Source organism: Balaenoptera ricei, chromosome 15 (assembly GCF_028023285.1).
Source record: "Balaenoptera ricei isolate mBalRic1 chromosome 15, mBalRic1.hap2, whole genome shotgun sequence".
Taxonomy (NCBI): domain Eukaryota; kingdom Metazoa; phylum Chordata; class Mammalia; order Artiodactyla; family Balaenopteridae; genus Balaenoptera; species Balaenoptera ricei.
In genome coordinates this window covers 83,751,139-83,772,099 of record NC_082653.1, presented here as the reverse complement: position 1 = coordinate 83,772,099, position 20,961 = coordinate 83,751,139, and the positions used below count along the sequence as shown (strand labels likewise).

The following is a 20,961-nucleotide window of genomic DNA, read 5'->3' as shown; positions in this document are numbered from 1 at the left end:
GCATTTTATCAAGATATAATTCATTTACCATAAAATTCACCCTTTTAAAGTGTACAGTTCAATGGTTTTTAGTTTATTCACAGATTTGTACAACCATAATCACTGTTCAATTTTAGAACAATTTTTTCACCCGAAAAAGAAATCTGTACCGATGAGCAGTGACTTCCGTTCTTCTCTGACCCACCAGCCCCTGGCAACCACTAATGTATTTCCTGTCTTTATAGACTTGCCTGTTTCATTTTTGGCTTAATAAAGCCATATAAATATTTGCAGACAGATTTTTGTGCAGATGTATGAGGTATATTGACTTTTGCTGTTATTGGAAGTTGTGTGTTATAGCGAATTATGTGGGAGAGGTTGGAACTTAAAAAAATGGCATTATCAAGTAAAACTGAGAAAGAGGTTTTGGAGGCTTTTTTGCGGAACCTGTAGAGTAGTTTTATTTTTGTTTTTGTTCTTCCCACTTGGAGCTGTGGTGTCTTCTTACTTAAATCATAAGAACTTGAAGGAAAAAATTGATGCCTTATCTCTCATTAGTCTTACAGTTTTTTTGAATAAAACTCTTGTATAGAGGTGGTTATTCTAAAGTATGGAATAAATTTAGTCCTGGTCTATTCTAGAGCAGTGGAATGGTATTATAATTGATCATTGTTTTTAAAGATTTTATTTCAGGAAAGTAAAAATGAAAATGTGTATGTCAAATTGTTTTTATTCTAAACTACCTTTGAAAACATTTGTAGCCTTCTCCCCCCTCCCTTTTTAATGTATTTATCTCAATAATGATAACTTACACTAAGAAAATGGAGCATCTGTAAAAAAAAAAAAAAAAAATCTGAATTAGATACCCCTTGATATTTTAGTCAGCTTGAGTTATTGTGAATAACTTCCTGAAACACCTCAAAAGGCATTTGTGACTGGAGCTCATTCTGAGCTGATTAAAGGTGTCTTTGGTGTCATTCACAACTTACATCAGTGGGACGACTCAGTAAATAGTTTTGTTTTTTAACTTCAATATTTATTTCTTCCTCCTTCCCTGTAACAGGGAAGCAATACATATTCACTGTTGAAAGTTGGGAAAATACAGAAAATACAAGAAGGCCTCCATGATCCCATGACGTAAAAGAAACTGCTCCATGTGGCTTCCCCTCCTTCCAGGGTGGCGCTGTGCACACAAACTGCTAAGACTTCTTGGATAGTACTTGTGTGTTAGGCCTGTTACTTTCTGAGGGTCCTTTGAGCCAAGCTTACTCTTACTGAATTTTTTTAAAGTTTATAAAACTTGGGTTTTTCTTAACAACCGCCTATCAGTATAACTGTGTTGTTTTCCTTTTTCTTTTACAGGAGTTGGTGACTAAGTACTCTCAGCAAATGGTGAAAGGAATGTTACAGCTACTTTCAAATTGTCCAGCAGAAACTGCGCACCTCAGAAAGGAGCTTCTGATCGCCGCGAAGCACATCCTCACTACCGAGCTGCGAAACCGTACGTCTGTCTTGCCTCTGGCCGCTCGCCTGTCTGTGAATGTGGGCCTGCTGCTGGCGGGCCATCGTGTGCTGAGCCTTCAGCCCGCTCCGTATTTTTGGCTCCATGTGTCCTTTCTTAATTGCTATTTTGGGTGTATTTTTTCGCCTTTATCTGCCTCTCTACCATCCCCTCTCCCTGCCTGCCCATCCCTCCCTCCCTCTCCCTCCCTCCCTCTCTCTCCCTCCCTCCCTCTCTCTCTCTCTCTCTCTCTCTCTCTCTGTCTGCCCACCCATCTTTTTTGCCTGCCACCAGGGTTCTCCCTTTGTCTTCTCAACAATTTCGTAATTAATGTGATAATTTCCTTAGCACAGTTTACAGTCTGGGTATCTCTTAGTACTTCTCTGCCTTCTGACTGCCTGTCTTTTGACATTGCAAATAGCCATTTGCTTTCTGACTCACAACCAGCAGTCTTTAAAAGGTGAGAAGAAAACAGTGTTTTCTTTCTCCATGTTGTGAAAATGATGGAAGAGTTTTAAATGGGATGTTTTAAAATCTATTTACTGAAGTGACTGAACTGTGTCTGGAGCACCACTGTCGGATTAACTTTCGGTATTCCTGCCATTGGAATAATAAGGACTTTGGAGGTGCGTTGGGGAGCCGTGGAGCAGGAGGTTTCTCCTTGTTGAAGTGCTGACAGATTAAAAAGCCTTCTCATGGTTATCAGATAACCTCTGATCCATCACACACAACTAGGCCCTCTTTTGAGACCATAAAACTTGGTTTCAGTCTTGTTAACGCTACAAAGATTGACAGATTTCCAAGATGCTACTCTCCAAGGTTAGATCGTGTTAGGCTGGTTGAGTTCAGTTTTTAGAGGCTGCTGTTGCTTTTTTTTTTTTTTTTAAACAAGATACTTTGTTTTGAAGCCCGTAGTGGTTCCCAGACTTAAACAGGTAATATCATGACATCTCAAGAAGTTTTCATTGAAAGAAACCTATAAAGAATCATGTTAGGGGCTTCCCTGGTGGCGCAGTGGTTGAGAATCTGCCTGCCAATGCAGGGGACACGGGTTCGAGCCCTGGTCTGGGAAGATCCCACATGCCGCGGAGCAACTAGGCCCGTGAGCCACAATTACTGAGCCTGCGCGTCTGGAGCCTGTGCTCCGCAACAAGAGAGGCCGCGATAATGAGAGGCCCGCGCACCGCGATGAAGAGAGGCCCCCACTTGCCGCAACTAGAGAAAGCCCTCGCACAGAAACGAAAGACCCAACACAACCATAAATAAATAAATAAATACCCCCCCCCAAAAAAAAGTTAAAAAAAAAAAAGAATCATGTTAAATGTTAGCCATATTATAAAATACAAAACATGTATGCATATATTTAAAATTTACACATCCACTACCAAATGTTAGTGAAAACATTCCTTTGTTGGCATCCAAAATGATATCAGATGGTCACCCATTTGTGCTAATCCTGAGGAGCAGTAGTTTGGAAAAACCTGACTGTTTAACAGATTTACCTGTTTCCCTAGAAACTGATTCTGGGTCTTGGAGGTGATCTGGAAGCCAGTGCTGTGCAACTTAATTTCTTCTCTGCACGCATCACTCATCCCCGCAGCCAGCCCTCCGGCATGTGGGGTCTCAGCCCTCTGCATCTTTCCTCTGTGCCTCCTTCCTCCTGGCCACCTCGCCGTGGGCAGCGGGGCACGTCCCCTCCTCCGACCTCAGGGACTACTCGTGGCTTCTCTTGTTTTTCTTCCTGTGCTGCCTGGCTGTAGGAGGCGTCTCTCCAGTGTGCATGTGTCTTTTGTATCTTTGAGCCTCAGTAGCTGTTTGCTGGCAAAGAATGTACTGTCTGCTCTACTATTTGCCACCCTGTGTGCACATCCTCAGAAACATCGGTTGTCCCTGAGTGGGGACCAGCTGTTCCACCCCGTGAGGGCCTCAGCCTGCAGAGGAGCAGGGGGAGGTTTGGTGGTGGCTCTCCCTGGGGGATTAGAGGGACAGAGTCTCTAGTCAGTCTTATCCCAAGAGTCAGGACCCCTAACTTGGGACCCATGCCTGTGAGAACACTAGGATGTCCTAGACCTTTGTAATTCCTATAGAGAAGTATCCTTATTTCTCCATAAAGACTAACCTTACAGTCTTGAAGAAGGATGACTTCAGGGCAGTGGATAAAGGGGCCTTTAGGGAATACTGCCCCCTTGGGTGGATCGTGCCAGCTTTTAAGGACAATGGACAGCACCTCCCACGAAGCATTGGGGGCGAGTTCCCCGCCAGGGATACGAGGCTCACGGTTTCTTAGTTTATTCTCTGACACTGAATGTGATCCCGACCGCGTCTCTGTGACACGTGGCTGGTGTGGCCCAGCACAGCCAGCGTCTTAGACTAAAGTAGCTCGTGTGCCTTCCTGCTCCCCACGCTGCCCCACATCTGGATTGCTCGTTGGTACAGCGTGGCTCCTGTGAAAGTACTGTTAAGTGACTTGCCGCACGCCTGGTTTGGTTGGTGATGTACGCAATGGATGTTTGTGTTCCAGAGTTCATTCCTTGCATGGACAAGCTGTTTGATGAATCCATACTAATTGGCTCAGGATATACTGCTCGAGAGACTCTCAGGTATGATGTTGAACCCGTGATATCTGGTCTGTTCAGTGCCAGGGACCGTGGATCCTGACACTTCGTTAGCATTTCAATGAGCGTGGACTGTTGGGCCTTTCCTCTCCCGTTGGATTTAGAATTGCGGGAAGTTTCGGAAACGCCTTAGGTTGCTTCTTGTGCCTTGGCTTAATCAGAGTAGTTGTCTTGATTTAAATTGTAGGTAGAACTATCTGACTAGTATTAGTTTTTTTGCTTTCTAAGTAGTAAAAATGCACCTTTTTATTAAAAAAAGAGATTTGATAACCTACTAAGAAGAAAGGAGAGAAAACTTTTTGGTTCTCCATAAGGAGATCAACTAACGTGGCTAATATTTTGAACTGTTTCCTCCTAGTCTTTATTTCTTATGCATTTTATAAAATAAATATAGCTGTGATCATGCTTATTATTTCTAAAGGAGAGAATTAACATTTAATCATCTTTTACCATGTAAAATGGATCAACATTAGTCATTTTTTGGTTCTAACAAAGGAGGTGTGATTGATCATATGAAAAATATGCAGAATATTCTGAATATAGTGTAGACTGTTCACTGTGTTTTCTATAGAAAACACTGTTGTAAAATATCGAGTAAGACATTTTTTATAACTTGGGGTTGAACCCGCCTGAATGGATGTTAGATTGAAACCCTCCAGTGGTTTCTGTCGGTCGCCCTTAGACAAAACCCAGACTCTTGACCATGGCATGTGGCCCCCGCAGGGCTTGACTCTGCTCTCTCTGCCTGACCTGCTGCGGCCATGCGGGCCTCTGCGGCCCCTTGACTCCTCCAGGCAGTTCCCACTCAGGGCCTTGACCTGCCTGTTTCTTCCAGATGGAAATGTCCCTGGCTGAGGTCACAGAGCCGATGTCACCTCGGAGGGGCTTTCTCTGGCCCCCACCAGTTTTTCTCCTGGTGCCTTTTCACATCTCCTGCAACACTTAGCAACTTGCACAGTTGATTTCTTTACTCGTGTGTTCCCCCCCCCGCCCCCCTCCCCGGAAATAAGCTTCCTGAGGACAGGAGCTCTATTTACTGGGGTCACTGGTATCCCTGGTGCTGGGCCCCGTGTCTGGCACATGGCAGGTGTCCAGACGTTCAGTGAGTGAAAGTGCTGGGTGGCCTGAACACTGCTGTTGCGGCTCGATAAAATATACGGTATATAAGGTGTTATTTGACACAGGCTGTTTAGCTTTGAGCAACAGAACCCATTCAGTGCACGATCAAGCTGGTAGTTACTTCTGCTCAGGTTAACTAGATGTGCTGGTATAAACATGATGTGCACAAAGTTAACCTTTTTAATTTAGAAAGTAAAGATTTAAGCAAAAAGATGAGGCTTGAGCCTTCTAATCATGTAGCTGGGAGGAAGTAACAAGGGGGAAACTGGGACCCTATAAAGCGTGCCCCAGATGAGCCATCCCACTGGGGGTGTCCCTGGGGCACAGGTAGTGGTGGAGATGGTGGCCTGCAGCCGAGGCGGGTGGGGCCTCTGAGATGCGAACTAGCAGAGGTCTCTGCCCGCAGGCCCCTCGCCTACAGCACGCTGGCCGACCTTGTGCACCACGTCCGTCAGCACCTGCCCCTCAGTGACCTCTCCCTCGCCGTCCAGCTCTTCGCCAAGAATATTGATGACGAGTCCCTGCCCAGCAGCATCCAGACCATGTCCTGCAAGCTCCTGCTCAACCTGGTGGACTGCATCCGCTCCAAGAGCGAGCAGGAGAGCGGCAACGGGCGGGACGTGCTGATGCGGATGCTGGAGGTACCTGTTCCCTCCGCGTCTTCACCGCACGGCGCTCCGCTCACATGAGCGCTTTGCTGGCAGTTCGCGGGCTGCCCAGTTGCCAGCTTGGTCCTGGGTGTTTAGACCACCTGGGTTCAAATCCCCACTACCCCATCAACTAGCCAAGGATCCTTGGGCGAGATGCTTGACCCTCTGCTGGTCTGCCTGTCTTCTAACCAGGGACAGTCACAGTGTCTGCTTCCTAGGGTTGTTTGAGATGAGTAAGGCAGCGCGTGAGCTCTTAGCATAGTTCCTGGCGAGTAATCAGGAGAGTTGTTTTCTGGGACACCGCCTAGACAAGTGCTACCTTATCTGTGAACTTCTCTGGAGAGATACCCAGGGTGCCTGGGTCAGGGGTAGATAGTGTGGATCCCGGAGCAGTCCCCGGTCGCATCCAGGCCCTGCTCGTCAGGCCAGTCACCCAGCTCTCCTGAGCTGCTTCTCCACGGGTGAAGTGGAGATGGTGACGCTTGCTGTAGTACCTGTGGGGGAAAAGCACCAACTTCAGCAGGTGGTTTCAGAGAGAGTTTTTTTCTGTCTTCTGGAAGGGTTGTTGGCCTATTGAAGAGGAATGATTTTTGTCTCCCCTCCACTTTCTCTTCCTGACAGGTTTTTGTTCTCAAATTCCACACCATTGCGAGGTACCAGCTCTCTGCCATTTTTAAGAAGTGCAAGCCTCAGTCGGAACTCGGAGCTGTGGAAGCAGCTCTGCCGGGAGTGCCTGCGGCCCCCGCAGCTCCCGGCCCTGCCCCTTCTCCAGCCCCCGTTCCCGCCCCCGCCCCGCCCCCGCCCCCCACCCCTGCCACCCCTGTGACGCCAGCCCCCGTGCCTCCCTTTGAGAAGCAAGGAGAAAAGGACAAGGAAGACAAGCAGACATTCCAAGTCACGGATTGCCGGAGTTTGGTAAAAACCTTGGTCTGTGGCGTCAAGACAATCACGTGGGGCATAACGTCGTGCAAAGCGCTTGGTGGTAATTGTGCTCTTGAATCATTTCGACAAATGATGTTTTTCATAGAGTGGGTTTTATTCACATTAACTTATCGTGCTATCTCTTTTCCAGAAACTCAGTTCATTCCCAACAAGCAGTTGCAGCCCAAAGAGACGCAGATTTACATAAAACTTGTGAAATATGCAATGCAGGCTTTAGATATTTATCAGGTAATAAGGCAGTGAGTGCCCTCAAACCAGGCTCCTGAGTGTGGAAAACGCCTCTTAGAATTAGAGGTGCTAGTGATGGAAGGGGTCTCAGAAATCTGTTACTATTTGGATGGTCTAGAGTATTCATATACCCAGGTTTGCTTTTGTTCTGTAGCATAGGGTTGCATTTATGGTGAGAATTCCTGTAGGTGTCAGTGTATTTTGAGCGGCAGATGGTGTAAAGGGAATGCAATAGAAACGATACTTAATTTTACTAAATTTCTTACTGTTTTGAACACCTAACGAAGGTTTTTGTTTTTTGAGGGTTTTTTTTGCAAATTTAAGGTGAGAATAGAGAGTTTAAAAGATTTGGGAGGGGGGAGGTGGCAGAGATTTGTTATCTCAAATACTCTGTTTTAAGTATGCAGTTGATCTGATTGTGTATTGGAATATATTCAGAGATATTCAGTTTTAATTCCCGTGTGTTTTTTTTTTCCTGTGCTAGGTCCAGATAGCAGGAAATGGACAGACATACATTCGAGTAGCAAACTGCCAAACTGTTAGAATGAAGGAAGAGAAGGAGGTATTGGAGCACTTTGCCGGCGTCTTCACGATGATGAACCCATTAACGTTTAAAGAAATCTTTCAGACTACAGTCCCTTATATGGTGGAAAGAATCTCAAAAAATTACGCTCTTCAGGTATGACACTCTTTTCTTATGTTCTTTCAACATGTGTCGAATACTTGGTATTCCTTTTATTTTCTAAGTGATATGCCTAAGGATAGTGCTTGTAGAGCAAAATTTAGAGAACTATTAGGCTGTAGTAAAAAAAAATTTTCAAAAGTTTAAGATGCTTTGGACCAGTTCCTTTCATAGTAGAAATTAAATACGTGTTAGATGTAGGCTCTTGGTGCTTGATGGTGACGATGAAATGACAGATTAACTACTTAAGTAAGCTGCTCCGCTCAGCGCTCAGATCGGTTTTGTTCTTTTTCTTTTGGTGGATAATTCATTGCTTGAAGTGTCTGATACAGATTTGATTTTGGTAATTTTGGCAAGTTCATTATTTTCTCTTGAATCCGCTTTGGGGAAGTAATGATTTTTTTTTTTTTTTTTTTTTAAACTGTGAAATAATGTGTGTTGTTTTAAGCCATTGCACTTTGGGGTAATTTGTTACAAAGTAATAGGTAACTGATACAATTGCCATATGGTAGTTTTCTTTTTTTTTTTTTTTTTTCCACAACTCACCCACAGACACTGTATTTATTTTTACAAGAGATAAATAGACTGACACCAAGCATCGTACATGGATGACCACAGCAAAAGCAACAATGATTGCAGTTACCAAAACACAAAGCATGAAACACACTCATACTGTGTCATAATATTGACATTGAGTCCAGTAATCCTCCACTGTAACAGCTCCTTTACTTTGAAGTGAAAATTGATTTGTATATTTTTTGCCTCGGAGTCCTTGTGGGATTTTTTTTTGGAAGTAATGATTTTTGTCACATGTGTTTCTTGTTTTGATAGATTGTTGCCAATTCCTTCTTGGCAAATCCTACTACCTCTGCTCTGTTTGCTACAATTCTGGTGGAATATCTCCTGGACCGCCTGCCAGAAATGGGCTCCAATGTGGAGCTCTCCAACCTGTACCTCAAGCTGTTCAAGTTGGTCTTTGGCTCTGTCTCCCTCTTCGCAGCTGAAAACGAACAAATGCTGAAGGTAAACTCAGATCCAAGCTGTGCATTGTGTTTGGGTTTTTTTGTTGTTGCTTTTTAATTTTCTTCATTTTGAACAGAAACTGGAGTGGCTCTTTATATTTACAAATATTGTAATATTGAATTAATAAATGTTTACAACGAATCAGGGCCAAGGGTAGAAAAGGTTTCATGTGTTTCTAAAGCAGAGCTTAATCTGTTTGTCTCCTGATCCAAAATGAACATTTCAGAGCCCTCGTGGTAGGCAGGGGTTGTCATTAGTTTTGGCACTCTGATTTTCTTTTTTAAACTCATTTCTTGTGTGGACCACACAAGTAGTGTAGGAGCACACCGTGCTTTTTTTTTTAATTGAGTGACGCAAAAGAATATAGGAGGAAAAAACATCTTACCTCTCAGATCCAATGGGAAATGGTTGGCTGTGTAACAGTTCTCATCACATACCCATCTTCCACAGCACATCTTCTCTGTGTTCGTATTTTCTGTGGCAGCACATAAACATCCCACTTCAGAACTATTTGTTCATTTTTCCCCTCTGAATCTAGCCAATTTGTGTTCCTTTATTAAGACCATCTGGGAGGGATGTGTCTCGTAACACACTTTTATAGATGACTAATCCTATACGTATAATTTTATCTCATCAGTTATTTGATTTCTAGCAAATGGCAGAAACCAGTGCATGGTTACATCATCCACTAAAGGCAGCAGATGGAACAAAAACCTTATCAAAATTCTCTTCCACTTAATTTCTGTAGAAGGTTGAATATTATCATCAGTTCTGTCTGAAGAGAGATGTTTTCCCATAGGGGAAAAGATCCATTTTTTTCTGAAGTAAATATATAGGTGGTGATATAAAGCACCAGTAATTTGTGCTTTTATGTGACAGTTTTCTCCACTTTTTCAGTTATATAGTAATCAGTTGTCTACAACCTTGATGTTACTTTTGTGTTAGTATAAAAAGAAAATATTCAAATTTTTAGAAAGATACAAAATAGTTAATAGGAGTCTTTGTCCGCATAATTTGGTATCTTCAAATTATTCCCTTTTTGCCAGTATCTGGGACAACTATGTAGAACAACCACCAACAAAAAAGAGAATAAAACCTAATAGATTAGACAAGTCTAATGATGGGGTTTTGGAATATTGTTCAAGAAAGATGTTCAAAGAATAATTTCATAGAATGTTTTGTCATGAGACTAATATGTATGATTTATCCATAAAAGAAATATATCTTGCCATATACAGTAACAGACTTGTAATTGTATCACTGACTATACAGGTAGTTTACAGTTCACAGTTCACTTTAAATACACCTGCAAAAAAATTCACATCAAACTTAACCTGTCACATGTCAAAACTAGGATTTGAAGTACAAGATAAAAAACTAATCTGTCTTAAAATGTTGATTAAACTTACTATAAGCTAATAAAATGCTCATGAAGACATTTTTCAATTAAGTCTTCTAAAACATTACCATCTCAAATGTCTTTTGAGGTTCTTCCAAACTTTGCATGTATGGTATTTGGTAGTGAAGTTTCAGTTCCTTTAGGTTGCATTTTGCATTCTGATAGTTAAGGAGCAGGCTTCTTTCATCTTGTTTGATTTTTTTTTTAAGTTTATTTTATTTTATAAATTTATTTATTTATTTATTTTTGGCTGCATTGGGTCTTCATTGCCACGTGCGGGCTTTCTCTAGTTGCGGTGAGCAGGGGCTAGTCTTCGCTGTGGTGCGCGGGCTTCTCATTGCGGTGGCTTCTCTTGTTGCAGAGCACGGGTTCTACGTGCACGGGCTTCAGCAGTTGTGGCACATGGGCTCAGTAGTTGTGGCTTGTGGGCTCTAGAGCGCAGGCTCAGTAGTTGTGGCTCACGGGCTTAGTTGCTCCGTAGCATGTGGGATCTTCCTGGACCAGGGATTGAACCCATGTCCCCTGCATTGGCAGGCGGATTCTTAACCACTGTGCCACCAGGGAAGTCCCTCATCTTGTTTGATTATTTGGTCTCGTGAAGGACTGTTCACAAGAACAGCAGAGCTCACAGGCCCTCCAGTTCCTGTTGCAAAGTGTCTGCTCGGCATCATGTACCTACATAGTAAGATAGGAACCTAGTAAATGCTTCTTTCACAGCCAAACTGGTGGAAGCGTACATATGTTTTAAGATAAATTAATTTGAGTCAAGTAAAAGTTGGAAAATTTTTGTTTTGTTTTTCCTTTTGGAATAAATTCATCAAAATTACCTTCCATTCCTATCTTTTTGCAGTGAACCCTCCTCATTTAGAGCCTGTTAACCTGCCTTTTCTTCATCCTGCAGCCTCACCTGCACAAGATTGTGAACAGCTCAATGGAGCTCGCCCAGACTGCCAAAGAACCCTATAACTATTTCCTGCTGCTTCGAGCCTTGTTCCGCTCCATCGGGGGAGGTAGCCATGATCTCCTGTATCAGGAATTTTTGCCTCTCCTTCCAAACCTACTGCAAGGTCAGCGCGGTGATGTTGGTTGCCTTTTAGTCTTGTGTGCGTGCATGGGTCTTGCTTCCCTTGGTTGCTGGGGTTCCTGCTCTGCACCTGGTGAAGGTCATGGTGAGGCGATGTATGTACATGTCCCCTGCAGTGTGTATATGTGGGTGTCCATCCCTGTGTCCTGCTCTCTTTAAAGGCAGTGGATCTTTAGAGGGATGGGTTCTTCTCCCTGCTCAGTTGAATGGGAGTCGGAAGGTCTTAGTTACCCCGGTTAGGACTTTGTTACATTTTTGTAGCATTTGGTAAGCAGTTCTAGAAAGTGGTTTAGTAAGATCAGGGATCCCTAGATTGAAAGAGAATCAGAACAAGAAGGGAAAAAAACAAGTTATAAAGCTGATATAAGCTTTATATAAAATACATAAAAATATGTTTCTATTTTTATCTAGTTGCTAACTTGCATAGACAGAATTCTTTTATTCCTGTGTGTTAGGAATGCCTTCAAGGTATACATAACTAAAGGGGATATTGGGTCCAGTGAATGTTTACAGGTATGAACTGACTAGAAACACTATCCTAGGAATTTTTTTTTTTCTGATAAGGGTGAGCGCTTGGCAAGGGATTGAATCTTCGCAACTGGGAAATCCTTGAAAGTTGAGTGTAACATGGCCCTGCGTCCCCCAGGCCAGATGCTTAAGGAGGCCCATCGTCAGGCTCTAGTCGTCCGTATTTGACCCCGTCCCCCGTCTTCCCCGACCTGCGCCCTCTGCTCTGATGGGTCTGATTTTCCCTCCTGTGCTCTTCCCAACCTTCCTTCTCCCCACCTGCTTTTGTTCAAGTGCATCCCCTCCTTGGGAACTTCGCCGTGCCCTCTCCTCATCCACCTTCGTCTCTGGATTCTGGATCTGGTGTGGCTGCTGTGTGATGCCTTCCCTGATAGCTCCTCTTTCTTCAGCCTCAGCTGCCTGGGATGTGCCTTGTTTGCGGCCACTGTTACTTGCTTTTCTCTTTCCACTTGTCTCTAAGGTTCTGTGGGCAGGTCCTCTTCTGACATGTCTTAGGAGGGGGCTCAGTAAATACTTGGTTACCCTCGTGAAAAGTGGGGAGGGGGGTTGTGTTTATAAGCAGGAAGCTCCTCCCATTTATAAAAACCGAAAGTGGATTTTTTTTTTTTTAAATGTTTATTTTAGAGCATAGACATCAACTGTGGTTTACTGGAAATCTGAAAAAACACGTAAGGTTATGAACATCAAGCTTGATATGGACACGTCATATTGGAGTCTGTTTCTTTAGATTAGGCTTATTCATAGCATGACATGATTTTTAAAAGTTTGATGTATAATATTTATTAGTCCTTAATAATAAATTAATTTAATCAACATTAAATAATATTAATTGTAACTGAAACTATGTGCAGCCTGCTGTTGTCACCATGAATAAGGTAGACGGAAGAGGTCACAGGGTGCAGTTACAGAATAGATTTAGCTAATACAGAAATTATAAGGCGTAAAAAGTCTTCCTATTATCAGGTTGACGTTTATGTGAAAAGGCGGGTCACTTACTCTGTACAGTTAACTTGGGCGTGTGTCTGGGAAGTAACCGCCCCCGATGGCCTCACACCCTGTGCGCAGGGCTAAACATGCTGCAGAGCGGCCTGCACAAGCAGCACATGAAGGACCTCTTTGTGGAGCTGTGTCTCACGGTGCCCGTGCGGCTGAGCTCGCTCCTGCCCTATCTGCCCATGCTGATGGACCCCTTGGTGTCGGCTCTCAACGGCTCGCAGACGTTGGTCAGCCAAGGCCTGAGGACTCTGGAGTTGTGTGTGGACAACCTGCAGCCCGACTTCCTCTACGACCACATCCAGCCCGTGCGCGCAGAGCTCATGCAGGTCAGTCTGCGTTTCCGTGCCGCCAGCAGAGGGCGCCGGGCCTCACGTATCTGGTTCTCACTGAGGATTTTAGGCTGGCAGTTTCAGAAGTGGCTGGCCACTGTTGAGCTCCCGTGCGGAGCGGTGGGCTCCCTGCTCCCTGGTGGGCTACTGGTATAGCCTTCAACTTGCTGTGTGGGTCTTCTGGCTTACGAAACGATGTAAAGAAATACTGCAGGTGTGGAGTGAATATTGGTTTTGCAGGATTGCTCCCCTTTCATAGGGCTTGCACAGTGTCATGTTCTCGTGAAGTTGATGACTTGGGAAGGCAGGTGTTAAATGGCTGCTGTTTCTTCCAGGGAGATCCTCTCTTTCTCCAGGAGAGATGTCGAGTTACACAGTAGAGATGCAGACTTGTAAAGGAAGTAGAGCTGTCTGGCCACCCCCAAAGGAAACAGAGCAGATAAGAAAGGAGGCGGTTTTGAAACCAGTTTATATTTTGTGGTCATTAGAGCTCAGTGTCAAATATCAGGTTATTCCTTCATGTTTTGCTGATGGTAGTGATTTGTAATGTGGTTGGTAATTGTTCGAGATTCAGGCTGCCTGTTGCTTACTCACCTGCCCCTTTGGTGTAGAGTATTTGGCCCCAGGTAGGGGGTCCGAATGCCAGCTTTCTGTGATGGGCGGTAACTCAAGTACAGGAGCCTCTGGACGGTAGGTTGGAGATGCAACCAGGACTCGCCTGCCATTCCTGAAATGTAGACCTTGGGCTCCATCTAGGCAGGAGAGCGTGGCCTAGAGGTTGGGTTGGAGCCTCCAAGTCCAAGGCCAGTCATTTGGAGGCTTGACTGACTCTCGAGCCTGAGCGGAGAACAGGACCGTTGGTTCTGGAAGGCAGACCGTGGGCCCGACCCAAGCCTGGGTGAGCTCCCTGTGGAAAGAGGAGGCAAGGATGGGTTCTGGGGCCTCTTGCCCTTCTGTGAGGCAGACAGCCCCAGGGAGAGTTGGGTCGGGGCTGCTGCTTGCTTTTGAAGGCACAGTTACCCTACCTGCTGGACAACTGGCAGAGTACCGTCAGCCCGCTAAGAAGCGGTGCGCGTGCCGGGAGATGGGACCCTCCCGTTGCCAGTGCCACCCCTCCTGGGGCGGTAAGCAGAAGACCCCTCTCCCGAGGAGGCCTGAGCTTCGGGTGGGCCAGGTGGGGGCAGGGAGCCTTAGACCACTTCTCTCGACAGTCATGAGGGGAAGCCCCTTTGGACCTACGGGAATGTAAGAGAAATTGGGATTTTGCTTTTAAGAAGAGTTCCAAGATTTTATGTTGACTGTCGTTGGCCACTAATACCTGGCATTGTTACAGAAGGTGGTCTAAGAAAATAGGTTTAAATAGTGAGCCATGGTGATTTTGAGGACTTAGGATAATTTAGGTGAAAAAGTGTGGGAAAACTGACAGTGTTTTGGAGCAATTGAGTGCGTCTCTGTTCCTTATCCTAATTGTGAGTACAAGGTACACAGTGACTCATTTGTCCCGTAATGCAGGTCCCTTTATGATCACTGTTTTCCCTCTTCACTGTGCTTTCTAATATCAGATTTGAAATGTACAAGGTAGTTTATGTATCATGTTTGTAAGTTACAAAGTCTAATAATAGAAGTAAAAACCTGAGAAGGCACCATCTAACCCAGGGTCAAGAACTGTGCCAGCAAATTGTGTTTTCCTCTCTGCTCCCCCATCCCATTTTGTATATCTGCCCAAACAATGTGTTGTTTAGTTTTCTTGCCTTTGAGCTCTGCACTGTTTATGACATGCTACCATTTGTACTGCAGGAGCATGGAAGAACATTTATATTTATATGTGCATTTTCTGTAAAGGCATACGACTTCTCTGGAAGGACACACCAGACTAACATCGTTGGCTTCCAGAAGGGAACTGTGTGTTTGGGGGACAGAGGTGGGAGGAGGAGTTTTTGCCGTGTAGTCTTTCATAACCTTTGAGTTGGGATTGGGGGACCGTGGGACTGCATCGCCTCGGAGGGTTAATGAAAGCGCACTGACTTTCAGGCTTTGTGGCGCACCTTACGCAACCCTGCAGACAGCATTTCGCACGTGGCCTATCGTGTCCTTGGTAAATTTGGTGGCAGTAACAGGAAGATGTTGAAGGAGTCCCAGAAGCTGCACTACGTCGTGACTGAAGTTCAAGGCCCCAGTATCACAGTGGAGTTTTCCGACTGTAAAGCATCTCTTCAGCTCCCGATGGAGAAGGTAAATTTTGGAGTCTCTGGGAGTTTCTTAAAGATACTGTAAGTTTCATTTTAAGACATTTAATTTCTATTTGAAAACATGGAAATAGAACATATACTTTTGGGGTGGGAATTTCTAACTCAAAGAAGATGAAGATTTATTGGGGCCCAGCTTGGTCGGTTGGAGCTTCCATCACTCCAGGAGGCCAGTGGGTGGTGTTGCCCCTGAGGACTTTGGACCCTGGGCAGGGCCATCCTTCCTGATGGACCGGGAGGTGTCGCCCAGCCCACCCCACCCTTGCACTTAGTCTGTTTTGATGTCCAATAGGTTTTACGTTGTGTCATTTAGAACCCAGGTTAGTCCCGTTCCTGTCTCATTTCCGTCACTCCTGAGTACCTGATTCTCTCCCAGTCTCTATCCAGACATGACTCCTTATCGCACCACGGACAGCTCTTTGGTTTCTCTCTGTGTGCCCTTTAGAACGCCTCTGCCCTTGTATAAAAATCAGCAGACTGTCCCCAGCGTGTTGTAGAGCACTCAGCTGCTTCTGCTTGATCCTTATTGAGCACCGCCCCTTCACCTTACTGACCCCTCCTGGTCCTTTGTCACACAGCTAAGGTTGTATTTATTACAATCTACGTTGTCACGTTCGACTTTCCCCTTTTTATTATATGACCAGCCTTCCTGCCTGCGTTACAGCTGTTGTTACCATGTCTTTTCAGAACACTTATCTAGCCGTTAATATAATGCGCATTTTTGGAAAGGGTTTTATAGAAGCCTTTCACATGTATCTGAGTGACTCAGCCATTTCAGTGAGCCAGACTCTGGCTGGGATTCTTGAACTCCTTGCAGGCCTGGTCTTAACAGTGTCCTGTGGCCTGGAACCAGTCAAAGCCCTCCTTTTGCTCAGGCTCATTCTATTCCGTCCTGATGCATTGTACGGTAGAACTCAGCTTGTTTACCTTTCTGTAATAAGGAGTTTACACAGTAGTGATTTCTGTAATTTTTTTTTTTAAGCCAGACTTTACTGAACATTTGTGAGGAAGGGTACCCATCATGGGTAATGTCACTCTGGAGTCGTTTCCTGTCGTCGTCTCTCAGTCCACCTGTCCCCCCTGCACACACACACCTTTCCCCCCAACTTTCTGAAGCACACAAATTGTGTCCACCCCTCTCCCAGCCCCGCCCCATAGAACGGTGTTGCCCTTTCCAGTCTTAGCTTCTCATCAAAACCTTTATCTAAATACTTGCCAAATAAACACTAGTTTCCCTGTAAGAAAGTACAACTAAAATTCTGTCTTTACCTTGAAAATTACCACAGTGAACATACTGTGAATCTAGCCCATTGCCACGTTTTAGGTCGTTTCCTTAAGTTAGGATTGTATTTGCTTTAGCCCCGTCAGTGGCAGGGTTGGTATTAGAATGAAAACTAAGACATCTGACCTTTACTTGACCTCTGCATAGATTAAGCAGAGCAAGAAAATCCCTTTAGAAGTAGTTCTTCCCCAAAGCACCTAAAGCATGGAAGAAACCAGGTTTTGAAGACAAGCTTCCATGGTCCTCCTGGACCCTCCCAGGGACTCCGTGGTGCTCTCGGAGCCCTTTTCCCAGCAGGTAGCATCCTGAGGGCCGTGGCACACCCTGCAAGGCTGAAGGAACCAGCAGGGAAGGGGATGACCAGCAGGGCGAGTGCCAGTGGATTTACGTGACAACAGTTCTGCTTTTGGCACACTTTACGATCCCTCTTTTGGCAGGGAAGGGACAGGTAATTGGCTCGTAGGTTATGTTGATTCTTAAAAATAACACTTCTCAGACTATCCTTGCATGATTTATTACATAACCCTGAGCAGGTCAGAGGCAGCAGGAGAAAGGGCACTTCTGTGGTGCCCCAGAAGAGCTCGGACGCGCAAGCTGGGGGTGATGCAGTGAGGGGCCCTTGTCACCCTCTGTGCTGTGTTGCCTGGCTGCGTCTGGAGGGTGGGGCCCCTGTCCCCTGTCAGCTCTGGTTCCTCACACAGGGCCGGGATAAATCTTTAATCTTCAACACAGATTCAGGCTTTGATTTCTAGGTATATAAGTATCTTTGACATTAATATCTTAGCTGTTAAAGACTCCAAGTGTTTGTGTGTGATTGTTCCTTCCCTGCCTTCCTGGTCAACGTAATGAAAAGGATAAAATGTGTATGTAGCCATGTCGATTTTCTGAAAAAATGAAGTAAACCCTCTTTTAAAGAGAGAATTTCGTAAAAGCTTAGGAAAGTCATCTTTTAGTTTTGAACCGAGACGACTCAGATTGTAGTTTAATCCAGCAAATCTACCACAAGAGGCCTTCTGAGCTCACTTAATTTCTGGAATCTCCCATTGGCTACTTAAGCATGAAATTAGTGAACTCCACATCCCATTTCAGTTGGAACCATGGCAGCTCTTTATGTCATAATACTTCTGTCGCCTTCTCTGGAGGTTTCATTTGGAGACTACCTGCTAGCCTGTCTGCAGGCCCCCTGTGCTCTCTTCAGGAGCAAGCATGCGTTCAGGTTCTTCTGGGTGGTGCACGTGCTTTCCGTGCAAGCTTCTCAGAGTTATGTCATTTCAGCAGAGACTACAGTTTTTGCGTCTCTTTGCTGTAGGCCATCGAGACGGCTCTGGACTGCCTGAAGAGCGCCAACACGGAGCCCTGCTACCGGAGGCAGGCGTGGGAAGTGATCAGGTGCTTCCTGGTGGCGATGATGAGTCTGGAGGACAATAAACACGCACTCTACCAGCTCCTGGCACACCCTAAGTATGCTGACGGTCCAATTCTCTGTGCTGGGACATAACTTGTTTCAGAAAATTAGGGATGGAGGGGACCTCCCAGATCTCTTAGTGCTTTTAGTATGTTCCTTCAGTTCAGGAAAATGACGTGTTTTTTGCCCAGCAAAAACTTTCTCTTGCCTTTTAGAGAAAATGGGAAGAACCTTGGGCGCTTGTGAGTTACAACTTCTCTCAGTCGTAATCCTCCTTTAGTATTGCCTCCTCCACTAGGTCGCAAGCTTCAGGAATCAAGGGTCAGTCCTCTCTCCCTTCGGCTCACCGTTACATTTGCAGCGCCAGCGCACAATAGGTGTTCAGGGGATCTTTTGCTTTTCCAGTCCAGAGTGATCCTTTTGTGTGACATTTTTATTTCGCTCATATCACTTAAGGCTGTGACCTTTTTATAATGATCTTTTGTGGTAATGTATGTCTGTCATCTTTCTGTGTTATAAGTTTCAGGGAAGAGGTTTTTCCTTTGTATTTTTACGTCTCTCACAGCGTCAAAGATAATGCCAGATATATAGTAGGTGCTCAGTTGTTAAAAGAGCATTGGAGAGAGAGCAGTGAGAAATAGCCAAGTGCACAAGGAAATAAGGCAGCATGAATAAGAGCCCACAGAATCAGCAGAAAGAGATCTGCTCAGACTGCAGATATGAGGATCTCCACAGCTAGGTTATAACTATGCTTCTGCTCTGTTTAAAATAAATGAAAGACAAACTTGAAAACACTCCAAGAAATTACAAACGTTATAAAAATTGCCCAAGCAGATTAAAGAAAAAAAAGCAGAAAGAGAATCTTTAGATAAGAGATAAGTCAAAAGAAATTATCCAGAATGTGTGCAGAGAGAGAAAAAGATAAAAAATTTAAAAAAGAGTTAAGAGACATGTAGAATAGTGTGAAGTGGCATAGTTGCTTGAAGTCCCACAGGAACGAAGAGCAAAGAAAAGGGCAATATGTGGTCAGATGTAATTGGGGTACAGCTAAGGCTATATTTTGAGGGAAACTTGTAGCCTTAAGAATCATAATAGACTGGAAACAGTCCAGATGTCTGTCATCCGTGGTGCGTGGATACAACGAAATCTCAGCAGTAACAAGGAATGAACTACTGACTCGTGTTCCAAGATGAACAGATCATTTCCAACACCAGGCTAAGGGAAAGAAGCCAAACCCAGGGCTGCATATTGTATGGTTCCTTTTTTTTTTTTTATAATTTTGAAAAAAAATTTTTTATTTTTTGGCTGCGTTGGGTCTTCGTTGCTGCGTGCGGGCTTTTCTCTCTAGTTGTGGTGAGCAGGGGCTACTCTTCATTGCGGTGTGTGGGCTTCTCGTTGAAGTGGCTTCTCTTGTTGCGGAGCACCGGCGCTAGGCACGCAGTCTTCAGTAGTTGCAGCACGCGGGCTCAGTAGTTGAGGCTCGCGGGCTCTAGAGCACAGGCTCAGTAGTTGTGGCACATGGGCTTAGTTTCTCTGCGGCATGTGGGATATTCCCCGCCCAGGGATTGAACCCGTGTCCCCTGCATTGGCAGGTGGATTCTTAACCACTGCGCCACCAGGGAAGTCCCAGCATAATGCTTTTGAAACTCTTCCATGATGCAAAATTTGTCTGTAGTTTGCTCCTTTTCATTGCCGAATCATATTCTCTTGTATGGATATAAAATGGTGATTTTCTACCTCCATGTGCTCTTTTTTTTTACAAAGGAAGAGCTTTTTCTGTCTCCTTTCATATTTGTTTATAGTAGTATGGACTCATGGATTCTTAATTTATTTAAAGGGTGACAGTCCATTAATTTGGTGACCAGATTGTCTAGATAGAGTCGCTGAGAGCCCCTCTTGGCTGGCTCCTGTATTCCTGTGTCGTGTCCCCATCAGTTTCTGGGCATCCTTTGTAGCTCAGCAGGATGTTTCTGGCTTACCTCGTGCCCTCTCTCCCCCAGCCCTGGAGTCACCATTCCCTATCAAAGGAATGAGGGCTCCTGAAGAAATGGACACAGACCAAGGTCTCTCTGCTAGGTGTGCTCATTGTTTCTAAGCCTTTCAGCCGAATTTTTTGATAAACAGAAGTTCATGATATTACTGTGGTCAAGGTGATAAATTTTTCCTTTTGTTTTATGCTTTTTATATTTGTAAGAAATCATTTTCTGCATCCTCATCGTGAAGATACTCTTGTATTATCTTCTAAAAGCTCTGTAGTTCTGTCCTTTGCATTTTGATCTTTATCCTCTAGAATTAACTTTTGTGAATGGAGTGGAGTAGGGGTCCATGTTTACTTTTTGCCCTTTGGAGATTCAGGACCCACTTATTTTTAAGACTGTTCGTTCTCCATCTCTGCATTCATAGATTGAGTACCTCCTAGAACCGGGCTCTGTTCAAGGCTTGTGTACAAGACTGCATCCTTGCCTTCAAGGAATTTATATTCTAGTGGGGTAGACGGACAACAGCAGAAAGAAACAAACGCATAGTACTTCAGCTAGTGATGAGTGCTCCTGTGCGTCGCAGGCTAAGGAGTGCGCTGGGCAGGAGGGAGAGTGGGGTGGGATGGGGCTGAGTTAGGGCCTCAGGGGAACACCAAGAAGACTTTGGATTTTGCCCTAAGTTTCACAGGAAGTGGATGAAAGGCTGTGACTTACTCTGGCTGACCGCAGGTTTTCTTGGCTTAAGCCAGAAGAGCATGTACTGGGGTGTCAGGAGCAGTGTGGAAGAGCAGGCCGGGGGGATGGTGGGACTCAGATGTCTGATTGCGTTAGTTGGACCCAGTGGCCTTTTAAAGAGCATGATTACAACCTGGAAAAGAGCTAAGGAGACATTCAGGTGTGGGGTGGGGAGTGTGACCACCACTCTTCCCTCTGTTTGAAGATGCTGCACGTGGAAATGAAGGGCCTGTGTATTT

At 44.9% G+C, this 20,961-nt stretch overlaps 1 protein-coding gene across 13 annotated transcripts in view; it reads left to right on the top strand.

Annotated features, from left to right (window-relative positions):
* The window catches only part of TRRAP (transformation/transcription domain associated protein), a 112,181-nt gene that overhangs the window by 15,942 nt on the left and 75,278 nt on the right, over positions 1 to 20,961 (top strand). For all 13 annotated transcript variants that reach the window (XM_059898554.1, XM_059898562.1, XM_059898560.1 and 10 more), the window contains 11 exons: positions 1,342 to 1,480; positions 4,002 to 4,080; positions 5,621 to 5,855; positions 6,486 to 6,846; positions 6,937 to 7,034; positions 7,519 to 7,713; positions 8,548 to 8,739; positions 11,040 to 11,205; positions 12,816 to 13,072; positions 15,107 to 15,307; positions 17,913 to 18,064. In XM_059898554.1, coding sequence (XP_059754537.1) covers positions 1,342 to 1,480; positions 4,002 to 4,080; positions 5,621 to 5,855; positions 6,486 to 6,846; positions 6,937 to 7,034; positions 7,519 to 7,713; positions 8,548 to 8,739; positions 11,040 to 11,205; positions 12,816 to 13,072; positions 15,107 to 15,307; positions 17,913 to 18,064 — 2,075 coding nt within the window. The remainder of the gene's footprint in view (positions 1 to 1,341; positions 1,481 to 4,001; positions 4,081 to 5,620; positions 5,856 to 6,485; positions 6,847 to 6,936; positions 7,035 to 7,518; positions 7,714 to 8,547; positions 8,740 to 11,039; positions 11,206 to 12,815; positions 13,073 to 15,106; positions 15,308 to 17,912; positions 18,065 to 20,961) is intronic.